The sequence below is a fragment of the Trachypithecus francoisi genome, unplaced genomic scaffold (assembly GCF_009764315.1).
Source record: "Trachypithecus francoisi isolate TF-2019V2 unplaced genomic scaffold, Tfra_2.0 Lachesis_group0, whole genome shotgun sequence".
NCBI lineage: Eukaryota > Metazoa > Chordata > Mammalia > Primates > Cercopithecidae > Trachypithecus > Trachypithecus francoisi.
Window position 1 is genome coordinate 24,461,429 of NW_022681453.1, and position 25,007 is coordinate 24,486,435.

Consider the following 25,007-nt stretch of genomic DNA (forward strand, 5'->3'; position numbering starts at 1 on the left):
TTTAACATCAGGATCATGAGATTCCTGAGAATTTAACAAATTGCTCTCACAGGACTGTACAACCTTTCTCATGGGAATGGTCCTTTCAGGTCTTGGAGTCTTGTTTGTTGAGTTCAAGTTTAACATGAGTTTTTTTTATGTACAGATATATTTTCCAAATTCTCCCCCTCTTGATGAGCTAAAATAAGGGATACCTACTCATTTTGGTCTGATGCTCAGGGAAACTAGTTGAATGTATTGGGCTGCACTTTCTGTACTCCCTTCTGTGTGCTTTCAAACTGGTGTTTAAAGATCTAAACATGACCTATATCCACACCAGACCATTGTGAGAACCAGCCAATCTCAGAAAATCCAAGATGAATTGTGTTTAGATTCATTTAAATGGAGGCAGCCCCATAAGGCACCATCTAGTAAGTACTATCAATGAGCAGAATCTAATTGCAGAAGAAGAATGACCACCCTGACCACAAGATCCCAAGAAGGAGTGAGAAATGGTGCTGCAGATGGAGATTTCTCTGGCATCACAGCCTTGCTGCCCCTTGGCATCAAAATAAAACAGTAGCTTTTTCTAACTCTAGTGATCCTCTATCAACTGCAGTTTTGAGATAACACAAGAAAAATTCCAAAATCCACAGTTAATCTACATGCAAGTAACAACATGCCAGTAATTGTTGCTCCTCTTCTGTAAACTACATGAGAGGTCTATGAAGTAAGACATGGAGAAAATTACTTTCTGCTGTACTATATTTGTTATCTATTGCTGTGTAACAAATTACGTCAAAATTGAGCAGCTTAAAACAGTACACATTTATTATCTCACAGTTTCTGTGGGTCAGGAATCCAGGCACAGCTTAAGTGGGTCATCTGCTTCACAGTCTCTCACAGCCTGCAATCAGGATGTCAGCCCAGGACCTGTCATCTTATCTGAAGGCTCGACTGGGAAAGGATCCACTTCCAAGCTCACTAAATGGTTGTTACCAGGTTTCCATTCTTTGTGGCTGTTGAAATGAGTGCCTCTGTTCCTTACTGGGTGTTGGCTGGAGGCCACCCTCAGTTCCTTACCACATGAGCCTCTCCACATGGCAGCTTGCTTCATCAAAGCATGCAAGTATGAAGGCAATAGAGTCGGCTACCAAGATGGAAGTAACAGTCTTACGTAACCTAATCATTGAAGTAACATTGACATTCTGTTACTTTTGCCATATTCTATCATTTCGGAGTAAGCTATGAGGATCAACCAATACTCAAAGAAAGAGGATTATATAATGGTGTGAATTCCAAGCAGTAGGGATTATTGGAGGCCATCTTGGAAGTCCTCTCACCACATTCACCGTCTTGGAAGATGGATGGGAAGACCAGGCCTAACCAAAACATCTATTTAAGCTTTTCAATATGAAACCAAGCCATGTGGTTTCCCAAGCATGTTGGAAAAGTATCATTAAAACAAAACAAGGAAGAATAAGAGTAGAGGACATTAAATGTGCAGACACGAAAGTCTTTTCCTAAGTTCTAGGCAAATATAACCTACATCAGAGCAAACTCCTGGGAGCATCTGCATTTTTGCAAATCCCAACATGGAAGCCATATCTTCTGACCAACCAAACAAGTGACTCACAAGAAGCACCACCATCTGAACAGGTATACTGTCCAGAAGTCTAGTTTGGTCTAGAAGCAAGTATCTTCTAGAATTTTTATTTATTGCTGTAGAATAGTTTGAAAACATCTTTAATGACATTTTATTGCTTGTTATTCTCTGTGAGATCCTTGTCTCCCTACAGCAGTTTTGCCTGCATGATACTTTTAAGGTCCATATCCACCAGAGTGGCAAGGAACTGCTATAAAAATTTCAAACCTTGGCAGTCATCCACATTTTTTCTAAGCTCTACCTAACCACATATTCTCAGATACATGAGCATCCCAACACTGAATGGTGGTAAAAGGCCAGAGAGAGACTGCCTCTGAAGGACTTCAAATGATTTAATCCACTAAGGGCAAAACACATACTCAGAAAACCTGTAATACTCTATCCTAGATGAATGTAAATGCAGACAAAAATTATCTTAACTCTAAACACTCAAAATTAATCTGTGCATTTTACCATTCTTTCCTAAATGCTTTACTTTCAGCAAATCTCATCCCCAATTCAGTAATAAAAATATTTAGGGTCATTGTGTTGCTAATCATATTAATTTTTACCTTTAGAGAGGTGATATTTGAAAAACAACTAAACTAAATAGTACCATACCTAAAAGACTCTGAAACCGCCACCTGTGGGAAAGCAATTGTAAATCACTTTAGAGTTGATATGTCCTGCATATGTTTGAATCGTGGATATGTGTTGAATAATAATGGAATGCATGTGCAGTGAGCAAAGACTAATACAAAATTCCAGTTTAATGGTCTTAAGCCGGCAGGAAGGTCATAAAGCAGATGACAAAGGGAATTTTGTTAAGGATGTAGATATCTTCCAACCTGTGAAAATAACTTGATAACATATTTTCACTTATAAATTAAGGCTTTGGGGAAATACAGTGAATGCTCTTACCTCTCTAAGATGTATGTTTTCCTTCTCTTTCTGGTCTAAAATCACTTCCAAGTGGCTGACCTGAGACTCAGCCTCTGCCATCCGTCGCGTTCGCTCATTGTCATCCTCCAGGCTTTTGGACGGCAAGCCTTTACTTTGTAACATCTCAAGAAGTTTTTTAATCGACTCATCTCGGGCATTGAGGGTTTGTTTCTGCGTTTCAATTCTCAGCTCCATTTCCTCTAATGTCTTCCTCAAAAGGAACAGCTCCTTGGCCTGCCTGTCATGCTCGGCTTGGAGCCGCCTGAAGTTCTCCTCGGTCAGCTCAATGGTGAAGTGCTCCGCTCCTCGGTTGCCACTCTCTTGCTGGAGGAGGTGGTTGAGGTCTCTCTGGGTTCGCAGCTCATCTTGAAGGGCTTGGATTGTCAACTGTAGGTGCTGCAGTGAGAAAGATGGAGCAGGAGAGGAGACAGAAGGAAAAAAATCAATGAAAATGGCAAGTGCTGTTTGCTGCCACTACACTATGAAGATGGAATGTTAATCATGAGGTCCGGAGGGCCAGCCATGAATTCCTCCACGGTGACTTCAGAAGCATGGGACAGCACATGGAGAGGGGGAGATTAATTCAAGGATGCTTTCTGAATGTCTTGGGAGAAGAGAAATGCACACATACACAGAAACAATAGATTAGTGTCAATCACAAGGGAAATTATACATCTACAGAGTTTTAATTTAGGAAGTGGAAAAGGTTAGAGGGAAACTTTCACAAACACACCTTCTTTATGCCCAGAACGCTCCAGACTCAGTATTCCTTGTTTCCTAAGGTATTCTTTATTGTAGTATCCATTATTTCCCATGATCAATATGTGTTGATTTAAAAATGAAAATAATAGCATCCACTACAAGTAGACACAAACAAAGACTTTATTTTTTACAAATATAGCTGTGAACAGGTTTAGTAAACAGGATTACTGCATCTGCAAGCAAAAGGGAATAAATGCAGGCACAGACAAACACACTCAAACACACAAGGAGGTGAGGCTGTACAAAGCAGAACAAACAAGCTGCAAAGAGTGGACAAACCTTGGTTCTTCTGGCATCCAGTAACTGAACAGCATGGGAAATGAAAAAAAAACGAAGCAAAAAATCAACACAAAGAAAAGTCTAGTGCAAGCAAAGGATATTTTACAGAAAGAACTTAATCAACATAAAGTACCTTCACAGAAGAAAGAAGAAAAAAAAAGAAAAAAATTGTAATTACAGCAAAGACCTATAAGCTACACAGAGTTTATAGCATTGATGTTTGATAGACATGGAAAAAAAAAAAAAGGAAAGACCAAACCTGAGGTTTATACCACCTTTTGTTTTCCTAAATCTCACTGACCCAGGAACCGAAAGTCTTGAAAGTATTACCAGAGAGGGAAGCACCTGTTATTTTGGGTCACCATTTTAAGCAAAGTCAGAATGAAAGCACCAGAGAAACAAAATAGTTATCAGATGTGAGAAAAGACACCCATGCTTGAAGATAGTTGGTGAATTCAGCAATACCTTTCCCCATAGGACAAACGCCCAGGCTGGTCAGAGAAGGTAGCCACAAGCCTGAAGGCATTTGTATCCTTATGGACAAGCCAAGATGCTTCCAAGACAGCAGCTATTCACTTGCCAAACACATGATCCTGCTTGTGAAACGAATACAATTCTAAGCACAGGAATCAAGAGGGACGTAAGACATAGCTCCCGCCCACAGGGAACCACAGTATTGTAAGGCATGGGTAATACTATATCTAAGTTATATGAATATTGGAGCAGTCAACATTTTGAAATCCATCTGAATTCCTACAGCTGACACTCAGTGGTATTGAGATCTTTCTGAGGGTGGCCTACACCCAGAAACTAGCACTGGGTGATGCAGCATCTTGATTATACTGTTTCTGAGTATCCAATTCATATCCCCATTTATGAATGTCCATTGAGAAATTCTTAGAGCCTTCTCAACTGTCTACCACAGTGCCTCACAGGGCACTGAATGCAGTGAAAGAAACTGATATGTATTTAATGGTGGAGATTATTCATTTTTAATACAATGCTCCCCTATAAAGTGTAACATACAAAGTTGTGCAACCATCAACACAATACATTTTTTAACATTACCTCAGAAAGATACATCATGCCCTTTAGAAGTCATTCCCTGTCTCCCTCCCTTTCCCCAGGCCCTGGTAACCACTGATTTACTTTCTGTCTTTATGCCTGTTATGGACCTTTCATACCAATGGTATCATGCAATCAGTGGTTTCTTTCACTTAGCAGGTTTCCAAGGTTTATCCATGTGGTAGTGTGTATCGGTACTTCATTCCTTTTTATGGCTGAATAATATTCCATTGAACGAATATACCACATTTTATGTATCCATTCATCAGTTGACTCAGACACAAATATTCATAGCAGCAATATTCATATTAGTCAAAAAGTGTTAACAACCCATTTGTCAATCAACTGGTGAATGGATGAAATCTAGTATATCAATTTAATGGAATATTATTCAGTCATAAAAAGGAATGAAGTGCTGACATACAGGATGACATGGATAAATCTGAAAACATTATGCCATGTGAAAGAAACCAGTCAGGAAACAACATGTGCTGGAGAGGATGTGGAGAAATAGGAACACTTTTATACCGTTGGTGGGACTGTAAACTAGTTCAGCCATCGTGGAAGAGAGTGTGGTGATTCCTCAAGGATCTAGAATTAGAAGTACCATTTGACCCAGCCATCCCATTACTGGGCATATACCCAAAGGATTATAAATCATGCTGCTATGAAGACACATGCACACGTATGTTTATTGTGACACTATTCACAATAGCAAAGACTTGGAACCAACCCAAATGTCCATCAATGATAGAATGGATTAAGAAAATGTGGCACATATACACCATCCCAGGACAATGAAGGAGGTCATAATGACTTCTGTTTCTAGGCTTCCAGGAGACTGCATTTTCTGATAGGCCCTCCTCTACACTATAGCTAGATAAAAGCAAATATACTTTTCAAAGCATAGTTGAGCTTACAAGGAAGTAAGGGAAATCTCCAAGGGAGGGGCTAGGGGAGAGACCACTCTCTGTTCTCTCTTCCTCTTCTTATAAGGAGCAAATGCCAATCCAAGCACTGAACTTGAGAGAGCGAACTGGGGCTCACTGATGTGAGGGAACTGAGATTCTCCCAACAAGCCCGTATTTGCAGAAGAGGCTAATGTGGTCCTAAGTGCCCCCTGGCGCCTAACAGATGCAAATGCAAATTCTTATAAAGGGGACAGGCAGTGGGTGGGCAAGGACTGGGAAAGACGATAAGGCAGAGAACAAAAGCCCTCAGGAGTCCAAAAAATTCAGATTAATGAAATACAAGCTTACAATAAAAAATTAACAAAGACACAAGGAAACTTCCATGAGTGATGGCCATATGCAGAATATAAGGTGTTTTGAAATGTTTAAGAAAATAAATTAAAATTTTAGAAGAAATATAAAATTGAAGAATCAGCATGGAAAAGTGATTTTCCAAAATTATCAACCAGATCTGAAAAAGAATAAAAATATACAGCAACGAAAAATATAGCATTTAAAGTGAAACCTAACAGATGGGGTAAGAAAAAAGAGAAAACTAGTGAACAAAGACAAAATAGAGACAAGCCACAAAGCAAAATGTTGGTTCTTTGAAATGACTAATAAAACAAACCTCTTCAGTAGTGGGATGGCTGGGTCATATGGTACATCTAGTTCTAGATCCTTGAGGAATCGCCATACTGTTTTCCATAATGGTTGAACTAGTTTACAATCCCACCAACAGTGTAAAAGTGTTCCTATTTCTCCACATCCTCTCCAACATCTATTGTATCCTGACTTCTTAATGATTGCCATTCTAAGTGGTGTGAGATGGTATCTCATTGTGGTTTTGATTTGCATTTCTCTGATGGCAAAGACTTGGAATCAACCCAAATGTCCATCTGTGACAGACTGGATTAAGAAAATGTGGCACATATACACCATGGAATACTATGCAGCCATCAAAAAGGATGAGTTTGCGTCCTTTGTAGGGACATGGATGCAGCTGGAAACCATCATTCTTAGCAAACTATCACAAGAAGAGAAAACCAAACACCGCATGTTCTCACTCATAGGTGGGAACTGAACAATGAGATCACTTGGACTCGGGAAGGGGAACATCACACACTGGGGCCTATCATGGGGAGGGGGGAGGAGGGAGGGATTGCATTGGGGAGTTATACATGATATAAACGTTATGCACATGTACCCTAGAACTTAAAGTATAATAAAAAAATAAATAAATAAATAAATAAAAAATAAAAAAAATAAAATAAAAAAGAAAAATAAAATGATGAAATAAACAACAGCAAAACATAAAAAAAAAAAAAAAAAAAAAAAAAAAAACCTCTTCAGAAATGAGTACATATAGGAAATATTTAAAAGATGATATGAAAATACTGTTAACTTTGGGCCAACAAATTTTGAAATATCAAGAAAATGGACAAATGACTAGTCATATCTTACATAATCTAACTCTAGAAGAAACAGAAATCCTGAAGAGTTCTGCAGCTATTAAATAAATAGAAAAGAAAGCCCAGGTGATTCCAATTTGCAAAAGCTTTCAGATAAATGGAACGAAGAAAATCTCCCCCAATTCATTCTGTGAGACTTGATCATCTTGATACCAAAGCTAGGCATGAACTATACAAGAAAGGTAACTTCTAGTCCAAACTTCACACTTAGACAATGAGTATTATTAGCAAGTGGAATACAGGGGTATATTAAAAAGGTAATACATCATGACCAAGATGTGTTTCTTATAGGAAATAGAGAATACTTCAGCATTAGACAAAGTATTCTGTAAATAACGTTAACAGAGTAAAGATGAAAAATAATTATGATCAGCTCAAGATATAAAGTCTTAGTGTTTTCTATAAATTGTTACAAACTAGGAATAAAGAGGAATTTCTTTAACTTAATAAAGTATATCTGCTGCAAACTGACAGTATCATTCTTAATGGTAGATGTTAGAAGCATGCCCCTTAAAATGAGGCATAAAATTACGCCATCATCAGCACCACTTGTAGAATGTTGCAACAGCCTTCTCCTAGAGGCCTAAGTTAGAACAGTAAGACCAGAAAATAAAGAGAAAAAATAATAATTGAAAAGAAGAAAAGTTCTATTATCATCAATTGTATTATGTGGTTTTCTACTTAGAAAACCCAAAAGAATCTATAAATTATTAAAAATAATAAAGTTATTTCCTTATCAGCAGGGCACAAAAAATGTAGCCATAAAAAGAAGAGTGGTAAATTTGACAATGTTAAAATTAGGAATTTCTGTTCAACAAAAGACACTATAAACAGAATGAAAAAACAATCCACAGTTGAGAGATGATGTTTGCAATACATTAAAATGACAAAAAATTTTTATCAAGAATATACATAGAATTCCTATAATTCAATAAAAAAAGATACCAACAGTTAATTGAAAAATGCACAAAAGAAATGAGCAGGCATTTCACAGAAGAGGAAATATGATCAGTCAATAAACATATGAAAAGATGTTCAATCTTATTAGTAATCAGAAAACCACATGAGCCATATGGAAGCCACAACGAGAAAGCATTTGATACCCCACTCTCTTAGCCACACACACATACACTCACACACACTATAATATAATAGCAGCAGCAAAAATAAATAACAATAGCAAGTACTGACAAGGATGTAGATCAATAAGAACTCCTAACACAGCTGCTGCAAGTAAACTAGTGTAACCATGCAAGAACTAACCATGCATATCTTCACCTAGAAATTTTACCCTTAGGTAAATATCTGAAGTAGGGGATGGCAAACTATGGCCCAGGGGCCAAATCTGGCCTTTTGCCTGCTTTTGTAAATAAAGTTTTATTGGAACACAGCTATATTCATTTATATATTGTCTTTTTTTTTTTTTTTGGAGACAAAGTCTCACTCTGTGGTACAGGCTGGAGTGCAGTGGCACAATCTCGGCTCACTGCAACCTCTACCTCGCAGGTTCAAAGGTTCAAGCGAGTCTCATGCCTCAGCCTCCCAAGTAGCTGAGACTACAGGCATGCACCACCATGCCTGGTTAACTTTTGTGTTTTTAGTAGAGACGGGGTTTCTCTGTGTTGCCCAGGCTGTTCTCGAACTCCTGACCTCAAGTGATCCTCCCACCTCGGCCTCCCAAAGTGATGGAATTACAGGCATGAGCCATGGCTCCCAGCCTTATATATTGTCTATTGCTACTTTTGTAGTACAATTTCAGAGTCAAGTAGCAGATACCATATGATCCATGAAATCTAAAATATTTACTATCTGGCACTTTACAGAAAAAGTTTCCAGGCCCCTGCCCTAAAGAAATACTTGCTCATGAGCACAACAGACACATACAAGAACATTCAGTGTAGCACTATTCCTAATAGCGAAAAACTAGAAATAATCCACCAACAGGAAAACAGATAAATTATGACATATGTATGTAATGGGATGTTAGATTATTGTGCAAAAGAACAAATGACAGCTACATGCAACAGGAATTTATCTTAAAAGAATATTGAATGGAAGAAGTAAAAATAGAGAATATATACAACATCATCCCACTTAGATAAGGTTGAAGGGCATGATTTTCATAACAGAGAAGAAGAAACAGAAACTGAGAAGCACTCATGTGTAACATCAACAGGATTGGTAATTTTCTCAGGTGGGGCAGGGAGGCTCTCCGGGTGTTCATGTCAGTATTATATACCATAAGTTACATATGTGTTCTTTTGTACCTATCCAACAGCATAGAATAATCTCCTTGGATGAACCTGTGGGAGGAGTATAATATAGTGTGTAACAGCCTAGACTCTGGAGCCAGGCTGCCTGGTTCCAATCCCAGCCCTATCACTTTCAAGCTGTGTGACCTTGAAGAAGTATCTTAGCATTTCTGAATCTCAGATTCCTCATCTGTAAAATAGGGATGCAAGACCTGTCTTATGTCATTGAATACACATAAATCATTACTTCAGTGGCAAGCATGAGCTCAGAATATGCTCAGCATCACTCCCCATGTATCAGCAGAGCCTGTCCCTACAGCCATCCACCTTCACTCTGCATGGTTGAGTCAGAGGCCAGAGCCAGGGCACTGTGATACACGCTGGCCCTGGGGCAGAGGCGCACTGATGGATTATCACAGGATCCAGATAGGAAGGTGGCCTACCAAGGGCAGGGGGTATAGGATATGGCCTCATGATCATGATGTTTGGCTCGGAAATATCTGCACACAGCTCCTAAAGTGAATTCACGAAGAATGAGAGGCCAGCTTCAACATCAGCAGCACCTGAAATCACCACCTACCAGGTCAACAAGGAAAATGTATATATTTTTTGCCTTTCCAAAGTAAAGAAGCAACCTGAGTCCTTAGCTCTTATCTCAATTTATCTTTCCCATACAGTGCACAATTACAGTGTAGGGAGGAAAGTATGGGTTTTGAGGAATATTGGCTGAGAGTCTCTCAATTACCAGAGCTCAGTTACTGAATCTCCCCTAAGCCGTAGTTCGGTCATTTGTAAAATGGGGATAATAGTGTAGACCTCACAATGTTATTCAAAGGCTTCAGTGAGACACTGTGTGTCCCTCTAAATGAGCCCTCAAGAAAAGCGAGTCCTCAGCTTCAAATACTGGTGACACCAGAGCCAAAATGCCAAGACCATTAACCTAGTATACTTCTTTAACCAATCAGGCCACTGAGACATTAAGCATCCTCATGGCTTTTACCAGACTGTGTTTCAATAGTGTTTCCCCAAGTACCTTCCCTGGAACAGCATTCTGCAGGATGTTAACACATGTTCTGTTGGGGGAGTATTGGAAAGGAAGGGTTCTGTTATCATGTATCATCTAATCATGTATTCACTATACACACACTTGCATACACACACACACATATACAGAATGACCCTCTCAAGGACAGTTTCTAATTTTCATAATGAAGTATAGAAGAAAGGTGAGAGGACCAGAGGGAAACTGTCTCACCAGACCATCGGCACAAGAGAACAATTTCAGAGAGAACAGGTTTCCATTCCTCTTTGCTTAGCTACAGCTAGATTGAGAGGATGGGGGTGCAGAGAGTGTCCTTAACCTTGGATTACTCTGTCCCGTCCTCTCTGTCAAAACTCAAATGCCTCACGTTCACCACTCACTCATCTGACAATACTGTTCCAAAGCTGCCAACACTATGTCCACTTCACAAGAGCATAAATTGGGGTGGCTTAAGGGATTTGACTGCAGTCACATCATTAGCAGATACAGGCCAGTGTCTAAAATTGAGGTTTCCTCCAGCCAATTCTACAGTCTCTCCTGCTCTAAAAATACTACAGAATTTCATTTTGAACAACTCATATAAACTCCCATATTCATTCAGTTCAAAAAAAGTTACAATGAAAATACAAGAAACTAAGCACTACTTGAGTTTATATAAAAAAGAAGGAAAAATACACTTTGCCTTAGCCAACGTTTATAAGAGTGACTTCCAATAGCTACTGGAGTCAGAATCTAATCCAGATCTCAGAATGTCTAAAACACAGAAAGGCAACTAGAATGAAAATATAATTATATATGTATGATGTGCATGGAACACACAATTATTTAAATAGGGAATAGCCAGATGTTTAGAATCTACTGTGTCTTATCTCCAAACATGGAAAATATGAGTTCCTGGCAGGTTTGAAAAATTGTGTGACCTTAAGCTCTTTTCCACACTATGGGGAAAAAAACAAAAATGATAAAGTTTTGCACTATAAGCAGCTTAGGGTTTCATTGCTATGAAAACCGTCTCCAAGCTATATAAAAATATGAATTGGCTTATATCCAAAAGTTGTGAAGTTTTTTTAATAAATCCATACTCCTTCTCAAGCAAGTACTTACCATAACTGTTTCAAAGAAAACAGAATCTCTTTGCAGACAACTTGGCCTGCTCTACTTCTCCTGTGACTTTATTTTCTTATTAATCACTTTCTAGTTTGTCTCTAATTAAATGTGAAGGGCAGGTTCTCTGATCCCTTTCTCTGTAATCCTGTGTACAGGATGTACAACACTCTTCATGACTTCAAACCTTCCTTAGGCTGTGTCATGTGTGTTAAAAGACAAACAGCAGACCAGCTAAAAACATGTGGCCCCAGTGTGTGGTGGAAGAGTTGGCCAGCTGAGAAAGGTATAAAAAATTAATATTTAGACATATGGTCCAGCCTCTAGGCTTTCTCATTCAGGGTAGAAAGCCCCAAGGAGAAGCACATACAACTAAATAAAGAATATGGATAGGTGATTTTTAAAAGCACTGGGACTCTGGGTTCCTCACCCACACACTGTCATTGATAACTGCAGAACTCACTTTGGTTGATAATATGTGACATTTTGCCAAGATTCATAATACTAAGAACAGTATAAATGGGAAAGCCCTCTTGGCAGTTCCTTTTGTAAGCAACGAGGAATTCTGGTTTTCATTACAGACCAATACTCTAAGGTGGCACAATATTGGAATATTGCATTGAGCTTAGAGTTAAGGACTTAAGTTCTAATTCTAGCTTTGCAACTAACCAGTTGCATGATCTGGGGAAAAATCATTAGACTTGTCTCAGCTTCCGAGAACAGTGGTGAAGAGTTGAGTTTTGAATCCTGGATCTACCCATGACAGTCTGTGATGCCTTGAACAAATTACTTAAGTACTCTGAGCATCAGACGACTCATCCGTAAACAGGAAATAATAATTGTAACTCACTACAGGGTTCACACAAACACCATAGGAGATGCTTACTGAGTGAGCAAACAAGCTCCCTTAAAGCATGAAGCACACGGCCTGGCACATGACGAATGCTCAACAAATGTTAGCTGTTTTCATTATTTTGAGACACTGGTGTGGCTAGAGGCCTGGAATCAAAATTTCTGTCCTCCCTCTTGCGATTTGGGCAGGGAAAAGGAATGGGCATAATGAACATAAATCTTTGATTATCAAATAAATGCAACAGTGGGAAACAAAATGCTAAGCGCTTTGGCATTTTTTTAAATAAGAGAAAAAGGGAAATAGATGTTTTAAGACCAATTCAAAGATGGATATAATTTATTTCCCATTAACTGACCTATAAATAACTCTACAAGGGACTCTCAGGAATACCAACCATTTCTGTTTCGAAGGTCAGTGTTCTTTCCCTGTTGTTAGCCAGTAATCCACAGCCAACTAAAGGATAATGGCATGCCCTGTTATCAACACTTCTCAACCTGATACAGGTTACAAAAACAAACAAACAAACAAACAAACAAGCTACAGTTTAAGAAATACTGGTATTTTTAAAGTGTGTTCAGAGAAGCTACCCCAAACATGTAATGATAGGAAAGATAGCTAAAACAGAAACATTTATAATATTAACAGTCACAGCCACATATAGTTATTATAGGACAGCTCTTTCATTTAACTGTTTAGCAAATGTTTAATGCCAATGAGGTTTTAAAGGTTTTATTGAAATTTCCTTCCCTGTCACTTCCTCTTCACCCTCCCACATGTTCATTTAGCAAAACTGCTAACCATCTAAGTACTTTTCAGAATGGTAAGGTGTTTTACCTAAATTAATGTCATTTCAAATAGCTGGGTGGTAGGCATTGAACTATATTAACTTTCCCCTACTCTGAGCTGCCTGAATTCATCAGCCAAACCCTAGTCCTTGCTACTCAAAGTTTTAAACAGGAGAGATTTTCCCCAGGTACCCTCCCTGCTTCTCTCTGCTTCTTGAGTCATTCCACCCATGAGAAGGGAGAATAACAGACCTCCATGCTACTCAGAGGATCCTTGGACCAAAAGCATCAGCACTACCTGGGATCTTATCAGAAAGGTGGGATCTCAGGTCTTACCTCAGACCTGCTGAATCAGAATATGCATTTTAACAAGATCCACAGGTAATCTGAAGTCACATGAAGGTTTGAGAAATGCTTCCCTAAACTTTAAAAAAAAAAAAGTTTCAGTTTTCCTACTGATTTAAGATTATTTGGTAATGGAAAGGTAGGGAAGGAAAGCACTCTGAACACAATGCTGTAGGATAGTCCTGAGAAACAGTGTGTGTGATTAATAAAGTCTGAGTAAACTATGAGTGCTGCCCCCAATGCAGGACACTACTAGATAAAGTGGGTCATTCAGTCATTGATTCAACCATTGTTGAACTATGTGCTATTTTTTTACAGATCATAATAGATGTAGATATTTTCAGTGCACATGTGATAATTTAATACATTCATATAATTTGTGAAGATCAAATTAGTGTATTTGGGATATGTGTCACCTTCTATATTTTTGTCTTTATGGTAGAAACATTCAAATTATTATTCTCTAGCTATTTTGAAATGTATAATAGATTATTGTAAACTATAGTCACCCTACTGATCTATTGAATCCTATGTCTATTTCTTCTATCAAACCATGTATTTTTACCCATTAATCAACTCTACCAAGATACCTTTCCAAGTCAAAAAGGAAATCCTGCCAGGTTAAGTTATATACATATAAATGTGTGTGTGTGTGTGTAATTATATACAATTGACCCTCCATATGCACAGGTTCTACATCTGAGGATTCAACTAACCGTGGGTTGAAAATATTTGAGGGAAAACAAAAAATAATACAACAATAAAAAAAGAAAAAATACAGCATAAGAACTATTTGCATAGCATTTACATTGTATTAGGTAGTATAAGTAACTAGAGATGATTTAAAGTATACAGGAGGATGTGTATAGGATATAGGCAATACTACGCCATTTTATATAAGGGACTTGAGCATCCACAGATTTTAGTATCTGTGGGGGTCCTGGAACAAATCCCCCACAGATACCAAGAAATGAGTGTGTATGTTGTTTACTATTTCTAAAAGTTCCATAAATACTGAATTTTAAGTCTGTTCTGCTATTTATTGTTATCATTATTTAAAGAACAATCCAAGGAAACCTTTAAAAATTATCTGATAGATGCCAGAGGCTAGGAAGGGTGTGTGAGTGAAGAGGAAGATGAGGAGAGGTTGGTCAATGGGTACAAACGTAGTTAGACAGAAGGTATAAATTCAAATGTTTGAAAGCAGAATAGGGTGGATGACTATAGTCGGCAACAATGTATTGTATATTTCAAAGTAGCCAGAAGAAAGAACTTGAAATCTTCCCAACACATAAAAATAAATACTCAAGATGATGGAGTATTTATCCTAATTTGATCATTACACATGCTACGCATGTAACAAAATATCACATGTATCCCATAAATATGTTAAATGCTATGCATCAATTTAAAAATAATAAAACAATTAAAAAGTCATCACAATGTCAGTTCTAGGCATTACATTAAACCATTTTGCTCATTTGTGCTTTTAAGCAGCATTTCTGTAGCATGTCTGTGCTCTTGGTGGAATTTTAAGTGACTGGGAAAACCATGAGGAGTCTATGATAAATCTGTTTTCTCAGTTATAACTTGAATAATGTACAGAAAAAAATTGAATATGTGAATATACTGGTTCCTAAGTAGCGTAATCACTCAAATTCTCTAAGGTTTTCCATTTTATTAATGAACTAAAATCAAAGGCCTATATCTTTTTCTTTCTGTGGTGTGAAGATAAGCTACCTTCTGCTATTTCCACACAGCGCCTATGGTCCTTAATATTTAGTGAATGTAAATATTCATAGATATATGGGGTGGGAGATGAGTGAATGAATAAATGAATGAAAGAATATACCAAACCCCATAAACAACAATATGTCCAGCATACCATAAGAAAGTAATATGAATGGACAAGAAAAAAAGAGAGGAAAATATACCACAATGATCATTGCTGGGGAGAGGAGGATGAGGAATGGCTGCTAAAGGATAGGCAGATTTTAGGAGAGGTGATTAAATTAGAGTACTTAACTTTTAAAATTAGACAGTGGTGATGGTTTCACAACTCTGTGAATATACTAAAAATCACTGAATTGTACCATTTAAAAGGGTAAATTTTATGATACATGAATTATATCTTGATAAAGCTGTTAAAAATGATGGGAGGCGAGAGCATTATGGATGCCTTCTTTTCTATTTCCCATTTTCATTCAGCAAATATTTTTTCCAAAAATAACTTATTTACTCATAATTGCTAGGCTAGTTTATATTCTTTGGGTTGCAGGCAACAGAAAACAACTTGGCCTGTCTTGAACCACAGAAGGGAGTGCACAAGAAGGATATCAAGGCATCTCTCTGAATCGAAGCAGCAATTACAAAAACAAAACCCAAGAAAAGAAGGAAGCAGCACACAGCATGAATCTCTGTGCGAAGCTTGGTTCCATGTTATTTTGTTTCAAGGACTCCCTGCTCCAAATTGAAAATACCCAGGATGGAGTATAGAGTTAGCCTGGCTTGGGCCAAGTGCCTTCCGTGGATCAATAGGTTGTGGCAGCTGACTCCAAGCATCAGAAGCTACTCCAAGAGGAAGAAGAGTTGCTCAAAGGTCTGCAGCAACCTCAAGAAGAATCTACTACAATTGCTGTTATGATTAAAGAAAACAGAAGTAATATAAATAATATGACAGTGCTATGATTATGTTTATTTGGGGTAGCGGGTTCCTAAAGTACCCTTTAGGAATATATACAAGACTCAGGTGAACTGCATAGTAAAGATGTAACCATGCCAGTTCAACCTTCTGACACGCAGTGTTCGGTTTTCTGTTCCTGTGTTAGTTTGCTAAGGATAATGGGAAGTTTGTTTTTTTTTTTTTTTTTTTTTGAGACGGAGTCTCGCTCTGTCGCCCAGGCTGGAGTGCAGTGGCCGGATCTCAGCTCACTGCAAGCTCTGCCTCCGGGTTCCCGCCATTCTCCTGCCTCAGCCTCCGGAGTAGCTGGGACTACAGGCGCCCGCCACCGCGCCCGGCTAGTTTTTTGTATTTTTTTAGTAGAGACGGGGTTTCACCGTATTAGCCAGGATGGTCTCGATCTCCTGACCTCGTGATCCGCCCGTCTCGGCCTCCCAAAGTGCTGGGATTACAGGCTTGAGCCACCGCGCCCGGCCAAGTTTTAAAGATTTGATTTACTATCCCAAATTAAGAACTCTGACTATGACATCAGACAGTCTGGGGCCAAAAGCCTGGTCACTCACTAGTTATGGGGTCAGACAACCTTGAATGGGCCTCCAATCTGGTCATGCACTAGCTTTAAGGTCATATAACCTTGCGGAGATGGGGGCTGTGGGATATTAGCAGGTTATTTTCTCAGTTTCCATCTCTTTTAAAAGCTGCTAATAACACAAACATCTTGCAGAAGCATGATAAAGTTAGATGATAACACATGCCCAATACTTACTTATGCCTGAAACTTAGTAAATACCCCAGCCAACAGGAAGTCATCATTTTAAAGCTGCTACTATTATTAATATACAAATACAGATTGCAAACTGTTCCAGAATGCAGTGCAAACAGGTAAAACTACAATGGCAGCTGGTGGGGGGGCAGGGCAGTGAAATAATGTTTGGCTGTGTCTATACAAAGAAAATCTTTCAACCAGAGAAACTTTCTAGTTTGGCCACTTCAAGTGCTAACTTGAAGCAAATAAAGCAATAGCACATAAAATACTTCGAAAGAATAACCCTAGATTTTGCCACAAGCTGGTACGTGCATTTAAAAGAAACAGCAAATATTTAACATCACAAAACACTAGTGATGACATGGATCACAAAGATAATTTTTGTTTCTTTTTGCAGAAGGATAAACTAAGGCCCAAAGAGGTTGACCACCGGTTGTCTGAAGTCACAACAGAAATAACAGCACTGCTAGTTGTGAAGTCCAGGCACCAAACTCACAGCACAAAGCTCTTTCCTGCTCTTTCTCTTGTAGCTCCATGTACCAGTCTCATTTGGTCACTGCACTGCAGGGGGCATGTTACCACATAATTAGTTTCAGGGTATGTGCAACAGCTGCCACGAGCCAGAGTTCCACACTGGAGTCAAATGTCTTCGGTCTAGACGCATCCCTTCCACCACATGCCACTGATGGGACAGCCGCCATAACCACATTCCTTACTCCAGTGGCTCCAAGGCTTCAGGAGTTGGAGCACATGACACATTCCAACCAAGATGAAGTAACTCCTCTCTCTGAATGACTTATTAAAGAACACCTTTAGGGATTTTTTCAGATTTGACATTCTTCTACCTGGGAGCTTAAGGACTTTAAAAAGGGTTTAGAGGAATTTTTTTTCCTAAAAATCTATGTGAGATAAACGTTAAGAATTAAGGGGCCACTTAGGAACCTGGAAATGATAAGTCACAGGAGATCCATGTTATCATTGAGTAAGTCAAAGCAAAAAACAGAAAAAAAGGAAATGGTTGTTTTGCAGATACCATCACCGAAAGAGTATGTCGTATCACTGAGAAATAAGATCCCTTGATAACAATCTTGAGTAATATCTGTTTGAGGTTATTTTATTTTATCTGGATCATTTTGGGCCTATTAGTAACAACAAAAATTTTCCTTAAAACAAAGACTCAGAAACTCACGTATGCATTCCTAAGCACATAGATATATTTCATATGCTTTAAGATTATTTTTCAAATCTTTAAATCAGTGAAATAGAAATTTCTCCAAAAGTACAGTAAAAAAACTATATTTAAACACGGAATTGCAAAGTGCTTCTTTCATCCCTTGATGTTTATTTTGTTTTACAATTCATTTGAGACTTTTAAAGGGGGAAAGAGAAAAAAAAATAGCTTTCAAATTTGAGTCTGGAACAGAGCTCACCTATCAAGTCCAACAGGGATATAAAGAAACTATTCCTGTTGGGATAGTTTCCCAACAGGAAAATATAGAAAAAAGAAAGTATCTAGCAGTACAGATAATGCTGGTGCCCAGAACAAAAGCATTATTGAATAAAAGAAGAATTTAAATCGAAGCAAGCCCTTACTAACTCCAGGTCTTACTGGCATTTTTCCTAATAAGATGAACTATTAGTCCTGGGTTACATAAACTTCAACACCCTAGAGCCCTCACCAAGTCAGATGGAGGCCAAAGGCCCTCTTGAATCCATGCATCTGTACTCTATTTAAAATGCATGACTGTCCCTCTCTTCATTGTTTGTGTCCTTAGCTGTGGACTAGAAGGGTGAGGCACAAAATCAGTAGAAACAAAGGCCTGCAAAATGAGTGGGATTTTTTACTGTTATCTTTGAACATTTTATTTCTTTAGTTCAGAAATCCAAAGGGAAATAAAAGTGGAAAGAATTACAGGCTTTATGGTTTAAAAAAGAAAAAATAAACATAGGATGAGTTTACAGTTTATAGTATCTGCAAAGCAACTCTTCACTCATTCCTTTAAATAAACTTTTAAATCACCTTTTAAGTGGGCACAGAAAATGCTGTTATTGTGAGTTACTGAGATCTAATCTGGGACACTAGTTAAGAACCTGAGTCCTGAACTCAAGCAAGAAGTGATTCCACCACTGTTTATCTCTGTACTGTTCAATCTTTGGAAAGTTGTTTGCCCTCAATTTCTTCCCTGTAAAATGGAGATGATACAGTTGTAGTGATTAATAAATTTACACACACAAGCAGAGAGATATATATACACACACACATATATATATATAGCATAGTACATCTATGACCTCAATAAATAACCTCTCTTAATATTATAACTAGTATTAATAGAAAAAATAACTATTATGCTGTGGAAATCTCTTTAAAGATTATTAAGCAACTTGTTCAGTGAATTCCAGGCAGTACAGTTACTTACTTTCTTAGATAGAAGGCTTTTCCTTTTTTAAAAAAGAAGCATTTTTAAGGATATAACACAATCTCTTATTATACTCCCTATCTATCAGCCATTATGCCACAAATAATTCTTCCTTCGTTAGAGTCTATGCAGAGAGCTATAGTATATAAGCTGGTCATTCAGTTCTGCCACGACCATTCACAGGTGACATTCACTCAACTCACTTTCACTGACCATTTATTCAGTGTGCTAAGCACTACATTAAGGCATGGGGATTCAACAACAAAGAGGCATGAGACATCGTCCTTGGCCTTGAGAAGCTCTTAGTCAAAAGAAGCAACAAATGATGAGACGCAATCACAACAGAAAAAGATGGGAGCAAAAGGGAGTGTGTACAAAGTGCTGAGGCAGCACAGAGGAGGGAGGCATCAATCTCGTTTGAGCACAAGGGAAGATTCTGCAGAGGATGTGAACATGAAGTGAGGCCTAGAACAAGGAAGAGTTTTTCCAGAAGCAGAGAGAAAGATATTCCAGACAGAGTGAAGGGCATGGGCAAAGGCATATATATATATGCACACACACACATATATATATATACACACACACACATATATATATACACACACACATATATGTATTTCAATGCATGGCATGTTGGGTGGAAAAAGAAGACAGCTTGATGGCTAAACACGAACCCCAAGAATAGAAGGAGGCAGCTACGAAGGTAGTGATACTCATCAATGAAGGACCCAGAAGAACACAGATAGGACACTTCATGCAGCAGGGGGTGACGTAAATGGAGTGTTTAGCACCACATGTTGCAAACTGGGCTTGTGAATGCATTCTCAGAAGTCTGTGAGTTTTATGAAAATTTGAAATTTCTTTAATTTTAATGATAATCTAAAAACTAAAATTGCCTGGAAATTAAGACATCACCTTTTTTGTACTGATCACTTATATTTCAATCATACACTCAAAAAATACTTATTGAACACCCCTATGTGCCAGCCACTGGGGATATAACAATGAGAGAGACATGGTACCTGACCTCATAGAAGTTAGACTAATAAGGGGAAGTAACCAAGAAATAAAAGTATAGCATATCAAGAGACAGTAAGTGCTGCACAGATAAAATAAAATATTAACGTGGCAAGAGGTAGAAAGTCAAATGGGGGGTGTTCATTTCATACAGGGTGAGTCAAGCAGTCAGTGCACTTCTTCACTAACATGATATTTGAGCAAAGACCTGAAGGAAATAAGACATTTGAGAGATATTTTCAAAGAGGATTTTACTTCCCCACATTTGTCACAAACATTCCTAAGGGTCTATAAGAATGCTCTTTCTCTCTCTCTCTCTTTCTCATTGTTATATCTCCAGTGCCTAGTATTGTGCCTGGCACACAGGGGTGTTCAATAAATGTTTTTTGAGTGGATGATTTAAATAGAAACGATCAGTACAAAAATAGTTATGTCTTAATTTCCAGATAATTTTGTGTTTTAGATTATCATTAAAATGTCTGTCTGTGTGTCTCTCTCTCTCTCGTTCTTTTGAGACAATGTCTTATTCTGTCACCCAGGGTGAAGTGCAGTGGCATGATCATGGCTCACTACAGCCTCAATCTCCTGGGCTCACACCTCAGCCTCCCAAGTAGCTGGGACTACAGGCATGTGCCACCACAGGCATGTGCCACCACACCCAGCTAATTTTCGTATTTTTTTGTAGAGATGGGGTTTCACCATGTTGCCCAGACTAGTCTCAAACTCCTAGGCTCAAGTGACCCTGCCACCTCGTCCTCCCAAAGTGCTGAGATTACAGACATGAGCCACTGCATCCAGCCTATTTTTATTTTTAAAAGGTAATCTGAAAAAATGGAGAGAACATTTGCAAGCCATGTATCTGATAAGGGATTAATATCAAAAATACATATAAGGAACTTCTACAACTCAAAAGCAAAAAAAAACAAAAACAAAAACAAAAAAACCAAGAGACAACCTGATTTTAAAATGGGCACATAGACTTTTTTTTGAAGAAATGTCTATTTCTTCAAAAGAAAACATACAAATAGCCAACATGAATACGAAACCAATGCTCAAAATCACTAATCATCAAGGAAACGCAATTTAAACTCACAATGAGATATCATTTCACATCTATTAGGATGGCTGTTATCAAAAAAAAGGCAAAAGAGAGGCTGGATGCAGTGGTTCATGCCTACAATCCCAGCACTTTGGAAGGCCAAAGTGGGAGGTCTGCTTGAGCCCAGGAGTCAAGGCTTCAGTTAGTCGTGATTGTGCCACTGTACTCCAGCCTGGGTGACACAGTAAGACCCTTTAAGACCCTATCTCCAAAAAAAAAAAAAAGATAACAAGTCTTGGTAAGGATACAGAGAAATTGGAACCCTTGTACACTGTTGGTGAGAATGTAAAATAGTGTTGCACTATGAAAAACACAACAGAAGTTTCCAAAACTAAATTAAATATAGAATCGCCATATGATCCAACAATCCTACTCTGGGTATTTATCCAAAAGAATTGAAATCAGGATCTCAAGACATATTCACACTCCTGTGTTCACTGCAGCATTATTAATAACAGCCAAGGTCTGGAAACAAAACTAAGTATTCATAAATGGATGAATGGATAAAGAAAATATGGTATATACACATAACAGAATATTATTCAGCCTTAAAAAAAAAAAAAGAAAATTCTGCCATATGCCCACAACAAGGATGAACTTTGAGGACATTATGCTAAATAAAATAAGCCAGTTACAGAAGAACTAACATTACATGATTCCACTGATACAAGGTATCCAAAATAGTAAAACTCATAGTGGTTGTCAAGGGCTGGGGGAGGAGGAAATAGGGTGTTGCTATGTAACTGGTATAAAGTTTCAATTATGCAAGATAGGTAAATTCTAGAGATCTGCTGCACAACATTACGCCTATAGCTAACCATATTGTATTGTACACTTAAAAATTTGTGAAGAGGGTAGATTTCATGTTAAATGTTCTTATCACAATAAGAAAAAATATAGCAAGGCAAAACCTGACAAAAATAGACATAAGCCAGGTGCTGTAGCCCACACCTGGAATCCCAGCTACTCAAGAGGCCCAGGAAAGAGGATCACTTGAGGTCAGGAGTTCAAGATCAGCCTGGCCACATAGCGAGACCCCATCTCTAAAGAAAACCAACCAACAGCAGCAACAAAAATGCTCTGCGGGGACAGTCCCTCAATCCAGACCACACAGAATCCCAGAGATCAAACAATATTTGAAGAGATCATGACTTAAAAACTTCCAAAACTCACTAAAGATACAAGGAGCAAATGTGTTACAGCAGGTTAAGCAGATGTAAACTTACACTCAAGCATCTACAGGTAAAATTACAGAATACCAAAAGAGCTTATCTGAGTAAACAACAATTCATGAATCAGGCACCTCCAAACCAGGAGTGGTTCAGGAGCTCCTCCAAGGGAACACAACAGAGAGGCTGCTATAGGATAAACACAGACATAGAGTAAAGAAAATATCTGATTGGTTAAAGATACACAGTATCTGTACTCTGTTTTGAAGAGATTTCAAAAACAACCAGAGAGAAGAAACAAGTTAACTACAAAAGAACAAGGACTAAGATGACAGCGGACTTTTCAAGGAAACAAAAATATTCTTTCAACAACATAGCTTGAAAGGGCTAAGAAAAAATAACTCTCAACCTAGAACTTCACTCCAAGTTAATCTGCTGTTCAAGAATGAGGATAAAATAAAGATATATTCGACAAAAACAGCTCACCACTGACATAATCCACCTGAAATTGCAGCATGCTTCTACTAGCTTTTAAGAGCCAAATGTGAGGTTTACAGGAATTTTGCGAGTCTGTTGAAAACATGCTGATAAATTGAAATCAGCCATAGTGGGAATATTAAACCATGGGAATTGGCAAACACTAAAAAACTGGATTTTTTTGCCCCTGGGGGACCCGTTCCTAAATATTTACCATCACGCCACTGATTTAAAAGAACTAGAATGTGTACATCAAGAAAAAAAATACATCTAGAAGGAAGAATTGATATGAATGAAAGAAAAATGGGAAAATAAATACAGTAAATATAATTCTAAATAAGTACTTATTGCATAAAACAATAATAATGATAACAATTCCTGAGGTGGGGAGATTGGGAGTATATCAGTCAGGTGACTTCCTTACACTGTGGCAACAAGCAATCCCAATCTCTATGTCTTAAAACGACAAATGTTTATTTCTCATTCATGTTAAATATCTTTCAGGGTTCAGCTAGGGAAGTCTGCCCATTGTAGCCCCTCAAGAACTCCAGCCAAGTAGAAGCATCATCTCAAAGCTTTCTTCAATTGCCACAGGTCGCATGGTGAACCATACACTGCCTCTCTAAGCTTTTTCACACTTCACTGGCTAAAGCAAGTCAGATGGCCACATCCAATTTCAAAGACACAAAGCATAATCCCACCATGTCCCCAGGAGAGTATAAAAATAAAAACATGTAAGACAGGAGGCAGGTGGTTGGTGTTAAGAATGTTCCAAGTTCCTCATATTTTCATGTGAAAAGAGAAGACAAATAAGGTAACTTTAAACTTGAAGTATGCAAATTACAGGATAATATTAAAATTTTAAGGATAACAGCTGAAAGAATAGAGAATAGAATTATAACTTCCATATCTGTAGGGAAAAAGAATACAGAAAATGCAATTTAAAAAGAGGAGACAGACATGGAAAAGGCAAGGTAAATAAGTAACAAAATAAAATGGTAGTGTTAAAAAGAAAGCTAAGGCACTGTAAAAGTTTAAAGAGCTTATCTGAGCAAATGACAATTCATGAATCTGGCACCTCTAAACCAGAAGTCGTTCAGGAGCTCCTCCAAGGGAACACAACAGGGAGGCTTTTATAGGATAAACACAGAAGTAGAGCAAAGAAAATATGTGATTGGTTACAGATACACAGTTGCCTTATTTGGTCTATCCTGTTGGACTGTCTCTGATTATATGTTTGTTGGCTGCTTCTGATTAGTTGCGCCTATGTTGTTTTTCTTTAATACAGGCATTTACGAGAAATAACTCGAGTTAAGTTTTTCTTGTTTGTAAATCAAGCAAGTTTAGATCACCCATAAGGCCTAACTGGTTTTGTTTGCTAAGGGATACTTCAGGCCTGGTCTCCATTTTAATTTACTTTAACAGTAGAAATAAATGCAAATATAACACCAATTACAACAGATGTAAATACAATAAACTCACCACCTAACAAGAGATAAATCATCTATTTTCATTTTTTAAATGCTGCTGTAATCTGTTAGCAAGAAATATACCAAAAATGTAAGAACACAGCAAAGCTGAAAGCAAAAGGACTAATTCAGAGTGCAGGCATGGAATCACACAAGCATGGAAATCATATAATTCCAGGTACAACCTCAGGTAAATCACCTAACCACAGAGCCATGGCAGTTCCCTCATTTGTAAAATGAGCTAACAACTACACTCCACAGTGTTAGTAGGATTAGATGAACTATGTATAAAGTGTTTCAGACAGAGCCTGGTTCATAGCATTTGCTTGTCAAATAATAGCGATCCTATTATCATTAATCCTACCTGCAAATCCACAAACAGTGGGCTTTTTGTTTGCAAAGAAGAGTGTTTGCAAAGAAGGCTGCAAATTTCCT

At 38.0% G+C, this 25,007-nt stretch overlaps 1 protein-coding gene across 1 annotated transcript in view; it reads right to left on the minus strand.

Moving 5' to 3' along the window:
• ERC2 (ELKS/RAB6-interacting/CAST family member 2) overlaps window positions 1-25,007 on the minus strand; it is a 1,005,625-nt gene that overhangs the window by 825,007 nt on the left and 155,611 nt on the right. Inside the window, exon 3 of the mRNA XM_033210156.1 lies at window positions 2,546-2,962. Coding sequence (XP_033066047.1) covers window positions 2,546-2,962 — 417 coding nt within the window. The remainder of the gene's footprint in view (window positions 1-2,545; window positions 2,963-25,007) is intronic.